Source organism: Rhyacophila brunnea, unplaced genomic scaffold, assembly GCF_057557595.1.
Source record: "Rhyacophila brunnea isolate RB1 unplaced genomic scaffold, BYU_Rbru_1.0 scaffold_4, whole genome shotgun sequence".
In the NCBI taxonomy this organism is placed as follows: domain Eukaryota; kingdom Metazoa; phylum Arthropoda; class Insecta; order Trichoptera; family Rhyacophilidae; genus Rhyacophila; species Rhyacophila brunnea.
Window position 1 is genome coordinate 36,514,721 of NW_028233068.1, and position 14,156 is coordinate 36,528,876.

General features: G+C 32.2%; 1 protein-coding gene across 2 annotated transcripts; it reads right to left on the reverse strand.

Annotated features, from left to right (window-relative positions):
- Positions 1 to 2,695: 2,695 nt before the first annotated feature.
- LOC147067312 (uncharacterized) lies at positions 2,696 to 13,696 on the reverse strand. 2 transcript variants are annotated; one of them, XM_085954779.1, is made up of 4 exons: positions 13,491 to 13,696; positions 11,135 to 11,180; positions 6,052 to 6,664; positions 2,696 to 4,573 (listed from the first exon to the last, which is right to left on the reverse strand). In XM_085954779.1, the coding sequence occupies exons 1-4, from the start codon at positions 13,588 to 13,590 to the stop codon at positions 4,184 to 4,186; spliced, it is 1,149 nt and encodes a 382-aa protein (XP_085810905.1). In that variant the 5' UTR covers positions 13,591 to 13,696; the 3' UTR covers positions 2,696 to 4,183. The 2 variants fall into 2 exon arrangements, with proteins under 2 accessions (XP_085810905.1, XP_085810906.1); XM_085954780.1 differs by having other exon boundaries at positions 3,585 to 4,573; positions 6,390 to 6,664.
- Between the last annotated feature and the right edge of the window lie 460 nt (positions 13,697 to 14,156).

Sequence of the window (14,156 nt, forward strand, 5' to 3'; positions counted from 1 at the left end):
ATAAATATGTACATATATACGTATTTTTATTCTTTTTAGTTTTTTTAAGCCGTGTTAAAGCAAAAAAAATCAGTGTAAATAAAAGATAATAAAAAATAATCGATACTTTTTTAAACCATGTTATTTCGAAACCGTGCAAAAAGAGGATCGGGTGTACTTATTTCATATCAATGAAAATTCACTGTTCAAAAATAGTTAAATTAAATTAAATTTACCTCTCTCTCTTCACATAATATATTAATATAAATAGGGAGGTACTTCAGGTTATACAAATGGAATGTACATTTTTACTCCTGCCTGATACGAAACCGCCAAGAATTTTTTGCAAAAAAAATCAGTTTTTTTTTAAATAAATAATTCTATAACCGATTCGAAACGTTCTCAGCATTGCGTAAAATAATAAGAGATGATAATATCGAGATTTTGCAAAGATTCAACAAAGCAGGTGTGAAAACATTTTTTTTATTGATAAATCACATTCTCTAGTATAATCTATTCTTACTTACTAACAGAAAAATAATGGTCATTTTATTATTTTTCTATGATATAGATTTTATAAAGACAGGCAAAAATATATTTGTAAAAGATAAAGACTCAATGTATTCAAGAATAACTCCAAGAGAATAAATTCTACAAATAATACAATGCAGTGTCAAGGACTACTTATAAGAAAATGAATATATCAAAATGAAAAAAATATTTTCACATTCTCTCAAAAGAATAACTGTCATTGTTTGGTTGCAAAAGTTATATTTAGGTATGTGAATCATAAAATATAGCATCAAATAAAACTCAAAAGTGAAGAAGAAAATATATTATAAATGGCAAAGATAATATCCCATACGTGTTTGTCTTGCCATCACTAGCGAAGGGTAGGTAGGCTGTTATCCGTCATAAATAGTGCACATTAAACTTTGTTGATCATAGATATTTTGTTTTTATTAAACTAAGACTACAATTTACAGATGGTGTTAATTAGTATTTAAAAATCAATTAAACCTTGCCTAAACCAAACCAAAATAGTTTTGGTATATTTTGGGCGATACGACAAAATTGTGCACACTTTTTCATTGATACTTTTTTTCTTCGTTGGATTAAGAATACATAGTGCACATATTTTTGGATATTTTTTTTTAAATTCATTAAGCCCTGCCTAACCAAACTATAATAGATAATAAATATTATTCTATCTATAAAATATCCGAAATTATGCATAATTTTAGATATTTTATAGATAGATGCAGGGGCGGCTTTACCTTACGGGTCCGAGGGGACGATCCCCATCATCATTCTATAATCAATATTCAATTAAATATTCATCCTGCCACAATACATTGATTTTGTTTGAAGTATAAATTAATTATATATTTTATTTGTACCGTTTGCCCATTCTTGTTTCTTGGCCCAACCCTGTTAATGCTGGGAATGGGACGATTTGGCACCGCGAACTGGCCTCCGGCGATTGGCCTCCGGTAATTGGCCGCCGGTACAATCGGACGCCGGCCCAATTGGACGCCGACCCAATTGGACGCCGACCCAATTGGCCTCCGGGAGGATTGGACGCCGCACAGTTGCATTAAATGTGCAAAGGAATAGACGTACGTTACGATTTGTTGGAGTAAATAAGCAAGTCAGTTTAATATGCTTCTATCTTCTCAGTAGTTGTACCTTATACATTTCGCGCTTGACACATTTTTAATATAGATTGAGAATAATTATTATGCCTTATGATTTTTATTAAAAGAAAATAATTCTTCCCTCGCTAAAACTTAAAGATGTGCATAATCAATTAATGTATTGTCTATACATGGGTACTTATTTATATTTACAACAAATATTAAAAATATTAACTCCAACAAATCGTAACGTACGTCTATTCCTTTGCGCATTTAATTCAGCTGTGCGGCGTCCAATCCTCCCAGAGGCCAATTGGGTCGGCATCGAATTGGGTCGGCGTCCAATTGGGCCGGCGTCCGATTGTACCGGCGGCCAATTACCGGAGGCCAATCGCCAGAGGCCAGTTCGCGGTGCCAAATCGTCCTAGACCCGTTAATGCTCTATGTGAGTTTTGGCTCTACCTACATAGTACATAATAATATACAACGATACTGCAGGGGTCCAAGTTAGATGGCCCCTTTAAAATCAAAGCAATCAGATGCTATGTGCGATTGCCAGTTATGATTCTCAAAATTCTGAAGCTTAAGAATAATAATGTAAATGTGTCAGTCATTTTGCACGTGCATTACACGTTTTACCCACATGTTCCGAGACTGGATAGGGGACACCACAGCAAATACCTGGTCCTAAATAAGTGTGAGTGGGTAAAAGTGGGAATACTATTATTATATAATGAAGTTAATTGTCGGTAGAGTCGGGTTTCGGGAATTTCCCGACGGGAATTCTCGAGAAATTTTCATTCCCGAATGTCGAGAATTAAAATTTTTAACATTTCGGAAAATCCCAAATCCCGAGGAAAGATTCTCGATTCTTTATTATCAAATATTAATTGAAAAAAAACCATTTTCTATATGAAAAAAGTGGACAGAAAACAAGAAACGTTCAAAGACTAATCGGAGCATTTAACACAATTAAGCCAACGTCGACTCAAAATGAGTGCAATTTTTGGAACATCAAGAAATTGTGTCTCAAAAACGTACACAATTGTCAGAGCAGCGTTTTGAATTATTTTTGTTTTCCTACTACTATTTTGTTTGTCTTCTTACATAAATAAATAAAAATCATATTTTTATGGAATTTGTCTGTTTTTACAGTGATTTTAGGATTTTTACAGGTTTTTTTTTTAAAATTTCCCGATATCTCTAGAATTCTTTTCTGGAAATCCTGAACTCGAGAATTCAAAATTTCATCATTTCGGGAAATCCCCAACCAAAAACCAAAAAAAAATATTAACATTTAAATCGGAATGGTTTACTAAAAAAATGTGGTTGACGGCGAGTGTATCATTGTAGGTATGTTTTCATTGAATTATTGATAGAATCTAGAATGGCAACAGCCACCATACAAAATAAATGACTTACATGCAAGTAGAGTTGGGTTTCGGGAATTTTCAAGATTTTCCATTCCGAATCTCGAGAATTGAAATTTTTAACATTTCTGGAAATTCCGGATCTCGAGAATCTTTTCTTGAGAATTGGGATTTACTTATTATCAAATATTAATTGAAAAAACGTTTTTTTTACCGCGTTAAAGCGTACCTGGTCCGTCATTTTTCCACAAGCATTTAAGAAGACTTAGTAGTTTCCGATACTGACGCTGATGCCGTACCCGTGATTGTGAACAACAGCGACAAAGAAGAAGATATGGCGAAACAACTTGAAAAATATGTCCAGCAATGCTCAAAACCAAACCCAAACATTGTACAACATGCCATAAACAAACTTTTTCGTCATTTAAAAACGAACTAAAATAAATGTATATGAAAAAAGTGGACACAAAACGTTCAAAGACTGATTGGGGCATCATTCAACATCAGAGTATTTTGTGTCTCAAAAGTGTATGCGATTGACAGACTGTGTTTTTTGAAATCCTATTTTAATAAGTAATGTTTTGAATTATTTTTGTTTACCTATTTCTATTGTTTGATTGTCTCTTACTTAAATTAAAATAAATCATATTTTTTTGGAATTAGTCTGTTTTTAGATTGATATTAGGATTAGGATTTTAACATGTTTTTTTTTTTAATTTTCTCGATATCTTCTGGAGAATTATTTTCTGGAAATCCCGAATCTCAAGAATTCAAAATTTCATCATTTCGGGAAATACCCAACTCTACATGCAAGTATTGTAATAATTCAAAATATAATATATGTTTTGATTGATATTGATTATAAGTATTATGAAGTACATATTTATTAGATATTTCACGCCATCTGACCCCACTTACTAAAATATGCTAGAGCCGCCACTGGATAGATGGGTAATTTTTGACATCGCTTGCTTTCCCAGGGTTTAATTAAATTTTAAAAACTAACCAACACCATCTGTAAATTGAAGTCTTATTTCAAAGAAAACAAATACATATGACTGACAAAGTTTAGTGTGCACTATTTATGAAGGATCTTAACAGCCTACCTCCACCCTTCGCCACTGCTTGCTATTCATACAATCGTTTTTTGTACAGGAGGTGCATCAGGCGTAGGGACAGTTGATTATCCTAAGATTTTCAATCAGTTAGATCTATTGTCATAGGCTCGGGCTCGCAGGCAGATTTTTTTTCCATTTTCGACTTAGTCATGAACGATATGGAAGGTATGGGACTGCCCTCAGTTCTAGGCGGATTGTATTTATTAAAAATATTTAAGACCTTCGGTCTTAAAACATTCAGCTGAGCATTTGTAAAAACTACTTCAATATTCAGAGGTTTTATTTCAAATGGATCCTCAGATATGAGTTGAAAATGTTCTTCTATGGTAACATTATGCAACACTCCGATGTGAAAAGTTTTCGACGGGCAGACGGCTTCCTCTTCTGTCATCGGTTTCAAAACAACAACTGACGCACCAGGCGCGGTATCTTCATCATCTTCTACCAACACGGGCTGAACTGTTTTCATCTAGAAACAACATTGGTAATATTTTTAGATAAAACACATTACAAAAATTAATGCAAGTGATGATCTTCTGATGGTAAAACTTTATATTGTATCAAATTTAATTTCTATACAAGTTAACTTTCTATTAATTTCGGATCCGTAAAATATTTATTTCAGAATTACGATTGAGATTATTTCGTAAACAAAAACTTGTTTACCAACATTTCATGCTATCAGGAATCAATGAGATAATGTAGGATTACAGTGAAACCCCGATTCTACGATTTTCAAAGGACCCTATAAAAGAACCGATAAATGCAGGAAAGATAAATGCGGATATACAATTTAAAAAAAAAAAAACTTACATTTGCATTTTAGTTGTGACTTATCAAAATTTGTAATACGAGATGCCAAGCAAGTCTAAGCTGCCTGTGCAAACAAAGCAATACCACTAAATCACTGAAAGGTCAGTATTGGATAATATTTGTGACAGGACTATAATATCAATTTATTGCAAACAATGCATCACAAAAAGTATCAAAAACAATTCTATGACAGCGAAATGAAAAATATTCAACAAAAATGTCTCAGGATAATATCGTCTCTGTTCTGGCAGAACACACTAACTGGAGAATACTAGTTTTGAGTAATTTGACTTTGAAGTTGTTAAAATGTTTGAAATGGTCTATCATGTGAGTTTATTAAGTAATCGTAAAAAGGATGACTTTAAAATAAAGACTGTTTATTTATTAAGAAGGTTTCCAGACGGTAAAGTTTGAAATAAGGAACATTTTGGTATAACTATCTCAATATGTCATTTTTTCGAATTAGTGTCTTCTGCCAGAACAGTGACGATATATGTGACAGGACCATAATATTTAGATTATATATCGAGGAAGACGATAAATCGGGGAACAATTAATGCGGGATTATTTAACATTGTTCTTATGGCTGTTTGGTAGGACTTTCAAAAATGAACGATCCATGCGGGAAAACAATTTATGCGAGAACGGTAGATCAGGGTTCCACTGTTCCACTGTAGAATAATTATTTTGCAAATATTTGGAAAATTATTAATTAGTATCAAACACAGCTTTAAATATCATTATTCACAAGTTGTGAGGCTATATCTATATAGTATTCTCCGTTATAATACTGCATAATTGAATTTTGAGATTAAAAATATTCACGGTATCTGCTGCAGGGAGTTCAAAGTCACTCAATTAAAGTCAGTTTAAACTGTCGGTTCGATAGCTGGGTGTTAGGTACAGTAAACTTTCAATTATCCAGGTACGTAATATCTAATCATGTAATGAACAAACTTTCATATTGATTTTCCAAAACTATAAAAAGAAAGTACTTTTAAACGAAATTAAAATTAATAGTACAGTTTTTACGTGTTTTTCATTGACCAGTGCCTTTTCACCACTTCCTTAGGTTGGATAATCGACAATATACTGTATTTTGATTGAAATTTAGAAAAACATCAAACAACTTACATCACTATTGGATGTCCTTCTCCATTTGATAGCGTAGCGCCTCTTCATCACAAATAGGACTTTACTCAACGGCGAGTTAATCGGCCGTATTACAATGTTTTTCGATTTCATTAAATATACATTTAACACTTCGGTATATTTATCACATATATTTAATGCCGTTTGTCTAGTTATTCTTTTTAGATTTTCAATCACCACGTCCTCACCGTACTTCGAGAGTACAAAATTGATTAACTTAACTTTTAAACCTTTGAAATGTGTGTTTAATTTTGATACTTCTGTTTTTTTATTTATGTTATTTTCATTGCTGACTAGTCTTTTTATATTTCTACACTCACTGTGTGGCTGCTCAATGTTCGGCTGAGACTGCAGATGATTCTCACTTTGGTTCTCCGACTCTTTTTTAATCTCGCATGCGGGCACCACTTCTTTCAGCTCCCGTCGTAACAATCTTATCTCATCTATTAATATTTTTTCTGTATTATCAATTAATGGTATGCGTAGAGTCATATTTTCTTGAGCTGCATGCAAAACTTGCATGCTCTGGTTCAAAACATCCAGTTCAAGTTGCAGTTTTGTTTTTTTTAGAGAAAGAATTTCTCTCTCATGAATTCTGTGAAACCAAAAAAATATATATTTTAATATAACTTGTTTTTCTCTTCTTCTTTTAGATGAAAAATCACAGAACGGATAATAAATAGAATTCTCATCCCCAATAAGGCAAATGCAAAAATTTGATGCCAGATTTTAGAAGCGTGAGTAATACATGAGCGCAAAAAAAATAGACCACCAACAAATACAGAGACGCATTATTGCTGTCTACTTTTCATTAGAAAGATTTCATACGAAAAATATAAATATTACAAATATTGGTGTTTTAATGCGTTTTTAAAATTAGTATACGTATTTAATTTACACTTTTACCCACAATTAGTTAGGAATATACTCTAGATATTGAAATAAGGATATAATTGGATTTTGTAGTATATTTATATGAAATGAATGAACATAAATAACACATTGTACATAATAATTATGCACAATATTAAATCCTAATTATAAAAATCTCATCAAACTTATACATGACATATTTAACATTAAGTAATAACAAAATACAGTCATATTTACGTACAATATATTATAATACTAAATATAACATTACTTAACTCATTCCGTGCGTCCAACGCAACTGGTGCGTTGCCATTAATTGGCTATTATATACTATTAGCATGTTAATTAAATAGTAATTAACAGGTCCGCATTGAATGAGTTAATCGCATTTATAATAACAGAAAACAATATACATTTTTGCCTTAAACCGAACTTACTACCATTCATAAAATACATATTTTTTTAATGGTATAATAATTAATAGTCGACTTCAAAATAAAGTAATAGTCAGCAATTACAAGGTTTTGTGTGTACTCGAAATGGTTACACAAAACAAGGTATTTTCAATGATAAAACAAGTCACGGCCATGTAAAAATGCTGACGGAGATTAGTTATGTCGACTACCTGACTGCAAAGATTTGGCATACGAAGCATGAGTATTTCTATTTGTGACCATCAATAACAACTTTCGGGTAGTGTTGGAAGAATGGTCGGTTGGTGGTGGAGACAAGCAGATAAAACATGGATTTTTGGCGGGCTTTTGTTCTATTACTGTTCTAACTAACTTAACTATTTTCACGGAAACCGCAAGTTTGAACATGTACCTAACCGTTTTTTTTTTTTTTTAAACGGTACATGCGCGTTACCATTATCTTACTCCCTACTTAATTTATCGTTTGTCAATTTATGGCTACGGCCGTATGTTGTAGCTTAACCACTGGGAAATGCCAATAGAAATGGCGTATTTCAAAAAAATACTACCTTATTCTTAGGTCAATAATTATTATAAAGCAAACATTATTCGTAGGATGTTTATCACATTTGAATGGCCAAAGACATAGCTTATAATCAATATCTTTAGAATTACCATCAAATGTGTTAATCGTGCCTATTTTTGAATAATAAAATGCCTAATTCTTGTCAAATTTGGGATCACAAAGATTATAAAATATAAGTTTTTATCGTAAATACGTCACTATATAATGTTGACATTAATTTTACTAATAGTTATATAAATATGTTTAAAAATTAATAATTCTAAAAAAACTTAACACCACTTGGCATGGACGTACTGAAATATGACTATATTCTAAAACATTAAGAGCGAAAGGTTTAAAAGAATACTATTTTATGTAATAAAAATACTTTATGCAGTCATCAAATGTTTAAAATAAATATAAAGGATAATAAGGCTTCAAAATTATATAAATAGATTATCTACAACGTTTAAGGAATGTCCAGGGTTATGCTCTGAAAATACCATAAAAGCTCCATTTTGACCTATGCTGAGCATGTGGGCCCTTAAGTACAATAATTTAATAAAGAAAAATAAAATTTTGAAAAGAAAAACATACAATTTCATACAGTTAAATAAAGTTTCAAAAACAAAATGCATATTATCTACAATGTTTAACCAAGCCAAAGCTGAACTTTCGGTCATACTAAATTGAAACTACGCGGTGTTATTTCTCCGAATGTCTTTTTTGCCGTATTGGTATGAATAAGCTCGTTAAAAATATTTGGCGTGGATTTATTGGAGGCCAGACTCATAAATATTCTGTGAAAACATTAAAATGTATGTTGCGTCAGGCCACGGACGAGTAAAATCGCGGGTTCTTGTAAACTTCATAACTTCTGAATAAACATTCTGTGTATATTTTCTAAACAATATTTATCATTTTAGTGTGAAAATATTCACGATAAACATGTTGTGTTGGTAAGTTTTCACAAATATTTATCATTTATGGAGGTCGCGTTCAGACTATGCATACAATCGCGACGTACCGTCACAAAGTATGGGGCGTTCGCAGGAAAGAGGTTAAGGAATGTCCAGGCTTATGCTCTGAAAATACCATAAAATATCCATTTTGACATACGTAGGCCGTTAAACAATCTTTAACTAACATTCAGTATGGATTTTCACCTCGAAGATCAACTTCATCAAATTTAGTTGCCTTTGTAAACTACCTGGAAGAATTCATTGACTCTGGGAAACAAGTTCATTCAATTTACATAGACTTCAGTAAAGCTTTCGATACAGTCAATCACAAACTACTGTACAAAAAACTCAGCTACTTGCATTTTCGGGGCCCTTTCTTATCATGGCTGCACACTTATTTAATTAACTGCCGTAATCAACGGCCATTCGTCTGACGCGTTCCCAGTTCCATCTGGTGTACCACAAGGCTCACATCTACGTCCACTACTTTTCTGCATTTTTATTAATGACATTACAAAAGTGATTCTCAATTTCAATTGTCTATTATACGCTGATGACGAGAAACTTTACAAGGAAGTACAAAATATTGATGATCTCTTCTCCAGAAGGACCTAGATAATGTTCATAAGTGGTGCATGGAAAATCACATGATTCTTAACTCCAACAAGTGCTTTCACATGAAATTCACTCGTCGCCGTTTTCTTTTCTTGCATTGCCTGCCTTCTGTCATCTTAAACTTATAATGTCCACAATATGTAAAATAAATGAATTGAATCTATGTATAGACTTTTTTAATGTTTTTCTGTTTTTTTTCCCCTCTATTTTTCTTTAACGATTTTCTATAACTCTACAATTATATTCATTTCAGCTGTACATAATATTTGATCTAATTCAATTTGGTTTATTATACTTTTTGTGTCCGCCTGTTATTGGGACCATCACATATTATTTTTTTTCTATATTATATTCAACAGTGATTGTTCCTGTTGGTTGACCTAAATAAATTAAAAACAAAAAAAAAAACTATCTGTATATAGGTAGTAGGTACTGCTGGTAGTAGGCATTGTAGTATCATATTTTTGCATGATTATCTTTTCGTTTTATGATTAAAATATTTAAAATGAATATTTATAGTAAATACACACACATTTACCTAAGCATATTGATATGAAAAATTTGTGTACATCATTATGATAAACGAAAACTTAAAAAAATTTAAAGTTAATAATTTATTATAGGACAGTATTGTCTAAAATTGCGGTCCTATCGAAATTAAACAATGCGTTGATGTGTGTTGCAACTTTCAAATACAAACAAAATTGAATGCGCGTCGGGGCAGAAATTCAATCCATAAAACAAAATATAATACATTTACGATATAGACAGAAATATTGAAAATAACATTAATATAACATACTTAAGTGACTATGAAATGTAGTTGAACCGTTTGTATATTTTTCATGATAGTTTCATTACCATAACCTTTTACTATGCAGATAGCCATCTTTCCTCTTTTTTAAACATAAAACCGAGAACAGTTGTCATATCGACGGACAAGCTTAGAATGACGTTTTCTTGACACGTGTTTAAGTTTATCACATATTCTTCATTACTCGAGATCGGTCGCCTGCTACTTCATACCCGTTAAGTATTTCGGTTACCATTATTTCTGAGTTCCCTGTTAAAAATATAGCAATCGATTCACCATGTCAACACACAGCTATGGCAGCTTCGAAAATAAATCTTATCAATTTTCATATAGCTAACATTTGTTTTTATGAATACAAACAATTTTTATGTACAAAGTGATACTTCATTTTTATAAAAATTTTATTGCGAGATAAAATAAATTGACCATGACCAGTTTAGTAAAAACCATTTTTTTTACTGGGGAGGGTAAACCATCTTGTGCATATAAGGTCCTTCATAATGAAAAATAAATGGACACAATTGCACAGCCTTGTTTTTGACTCCTGACATAATTCCGAATTCAAAGCAGCAGGCAAGACGTATATTCATTTTCTGAGACTTCTACATAAGGTGACAGTTTGTTAAGATGTGCTTTGAGTAAGCGCGGTAACAACTGTTTTCTCTCTCTCACACACATTGCAGAGAACGAATGACATTGTTAGATATTCACAGATCATTTGTCAGATGCTCAACCTTTCTGAGAACATTAAGAGTGAATGGATTGTAGTTTTGTAGTTTCCGAAGCAAAATCGTTAATCATGAAAGTGATATAAAAAACTTACTCATAAACATCTAAGGGATCCTTCGGCATATTGTCAGAATATGCCTCTGAAATTGAAAAAGAATACAAATAATTAAGTTAAGGTTTCCCAATTAATTTTAGTCATGGACTCCTTTTATATTTTGTAGAGCTTAACGGAACCCATAAAATAATTTAGCAGAGCACATTAAAAAATATACAGCATGCATTATTTTTATTGTAATAGAATTTTGGGTTGTCAAGTGTTCTTCCTTCTTCTTTTCTTGACATTTTGGGGCTCGTTTCAAAGGCTATTCTCAAGAGATAATGTATCAAAAAAAAAAATTATCAAAGGAAAATATAATATATACTTAATTATAAATGAACGTAACTATATTCTTTTTTAACACCAAAACAGGCCATGAAGCCATGAAGCCATGTAGTGATGACAGTAGTATAGTGACACAGTAGGGTATTTAGTAAAAGAAGAGAAACAATCACAAATACCCAGGCTTTAAGAATATTACATAAATGTATTGTGACCTCACCGAGATTGAACTCTGGCTCCCGGATGAAGGCCAGTGCCGTATGCACTGGACTACGAGGGCCGCCTATGTAAGTGTATAATTATGTGTATGAATGTAACCAAACAAACAACTGTAACATTATAAAGTTGAATACGCTTGACCGCCGGTTTGCGAGAACGTATTTTGTGTGCTCTCAGCATATTTTTTGTAATAACATTTGCTTGTTAAACTCAGTTAACGAAGCCAGCTGAAGATAAATTCGTACAACAATATTGCGTATAACGTGACAATATTGTGCCTGTATCAGAAAAAACATTACTTTTGTGGAATTTCAGTGGAATTATTACTAAAAAAAGTAGAATGGCTTGAAGAACAGATTAATACTTGTTTGTGTCAGTGCGTGCGTCTCCCCCCACCACTGCCTGCCGCTATTGTATATATAACAATAATATAACTATTATATAACAATAAATCGAGGGCTTAGTGTCAAACAACACTATCTACAAAAGTGCAACTTTACAGGAGAGCCAAAAATCGTTATTTTAGATTCTTGTAACTCAACAAGGGAAATGTTTATTTAAAACCTAATGTTAATATTTTATAATTTATTGTGTATTGTACATTTATCTTGCTTATGATGATGTTAAAATTTATAGGGATAGTTTAAAAAAAATGAAAACAAGGGTAACTTGTGTAGTTAGCGTTAAACTTTACTGACGATTTAATAAGAAATTAGAAAAGATTGACATAACGTTGTTTGACTATCATGTAGCCATAAATGTAAAATAACGTTATCTCAAAAAAAATAAAACACTTTTTTGTAGATAACGTTGTCTGACTTTAAGCACTCGAAATGGTGTTAATGAATCACCCTAAACTATTAGTAACTCCAAAAGACTCGGTGTCCCATGTCACCAATGCAACATGTTGAGTGGCAAGATCACAAAAAGTTGCAGCGAGTTAAAAGACGAAATCTTGGCGAAGAAGACAACCTTAACGTCTCAGAAACCTGAGGGGACAATGGATAACTCCTCTCTTGGAAACTTCACTACCGGTGAAGAATGGTCAACAATAGTGAAGAGGAAGAGCAGTCGTGGTAGCTTTGGTAGGATGGTGGAAGGGACGAAGATGATTAAAGGCGCGTTAGGTTTGCCACATTGTTATAACTTTGAGGGGTTTAAAGCATATAGTGCATATTACTATTAAATCCACACGCTTTAGAAATAGTCAACCATACAGGCAAGATGGCTAAATATTATGATGCATTAGAGTTTATTTACTTTTGTCATGATTATCGAATACGGTAGGTTTTAATATTTTCACAAAGGTGGCTCTCATGGTGCAGTGCGTAAGGCGCTGGCCTTCCATCCGGGAGCTCTGGGTTCAACCCGGTGAGGATACAATATATTTAAGTGATTTTCTCAAAGCCCGGGTGTTTGTTATTGTTCAAAATTATGGTAATTCTGCCGCAGATGATGCCATGAGATTTTATAATTTTATTTTTACAAAAACAGTTTATTCCATGTAGACAATTAAAATAAATACCCTTTTCTGTCTTTTAGGCTTTTCAATCCAATAATTATTGTTAATGAAAATTTGAAATTTTCATACATTTTGATGCATTATTATCACAAACTAAGATTATATTAGGTAATATTAAATTGGGGTAGGTAAGATTAGGTTTGGTCTAAAAATAAAGTTATAAAATCTTAAGACATCTGCGAGACATTTACCAAAATTACTTTGCACGAAAAAGCAAGGATATGGCTACCTATTAATAATAAAATAAACTCAGCCCTACTGTATATTTTTTTCAATCATAACTAATTAAACACGATACAACACAAACGGAGCTTAAAAAAATAGTCTCACCACAATTTCTTTCGCTTTGGGTTTTCCGTAATTTGCGATTATTGGTTCCGCTGCTTTGGCATTTCCGTTTACTTTTTCCATTTTTGTTACTGGCATTCATGGTAATTATATATTTTGCTTAATAAATATTCGGGTATCTTAAATTTAGAGGTTGGTTTATTTGTTATTGAATACAGCTTTACCGTCAAAAGTGTCAAGTTATCTATGGTCTATGTCCATGTCTATGTCTATGGCGTCCAGTGTTGCCATACTTTAAAAGTGGAATTATAGTACTGAGTCTCCAAAATTATAGTATTTGAGAAAAAAATATAGTACGCGTTATCATCTGTTAAAAATGTACTACTTATAGGTTTTTTGTTTTTAAAAAAAAAAAATAACGGAGACTTAGAGAAACTCCGAGACCGCTTTTTATTTAGGTAGCTACCTCTTCCGACCAAAAATGCTCATCGAAGAATTCAATAAATTTTATTTTAAACTAAAGTCAAGGGATTTTTTTACGTTTTTCGACCATTTTTTACCAAGTTCTCCAAATCTTCTTATACTGCGAAATTATAGTACTTGGCACCAATTTATCGAACGTAAATATAGAAATTTTAGTACGTCTTACATGTTTTCCGAAGTTCAAATTTATAGTATTTTGGGCGTACTATACCTGTTTTATATCGT

Coding starts and splice junctions, on each gene's coding strand:
- LOC147067312 (XM_085954779.1), bottom strand. CDS start 13,590: ATGAATGCCAGTAACAAAAATGGAAAAAGTAAACGGAAATGCCAAAGC. Junction 11,181..13,490: donor CCAAAGCGAAAGAAATTGTG/GTGAGACTATTT, acceptor TTTCAATTTCAG/AGGCATATTCTGACAATATG. Junction 6,665..11,134: donor GATCCCTTAGATGTTTATGA/GTAAGTTTTTTA, acceptor TTGGTTTCACAG/AATTCATGAGAGAGAAATTC.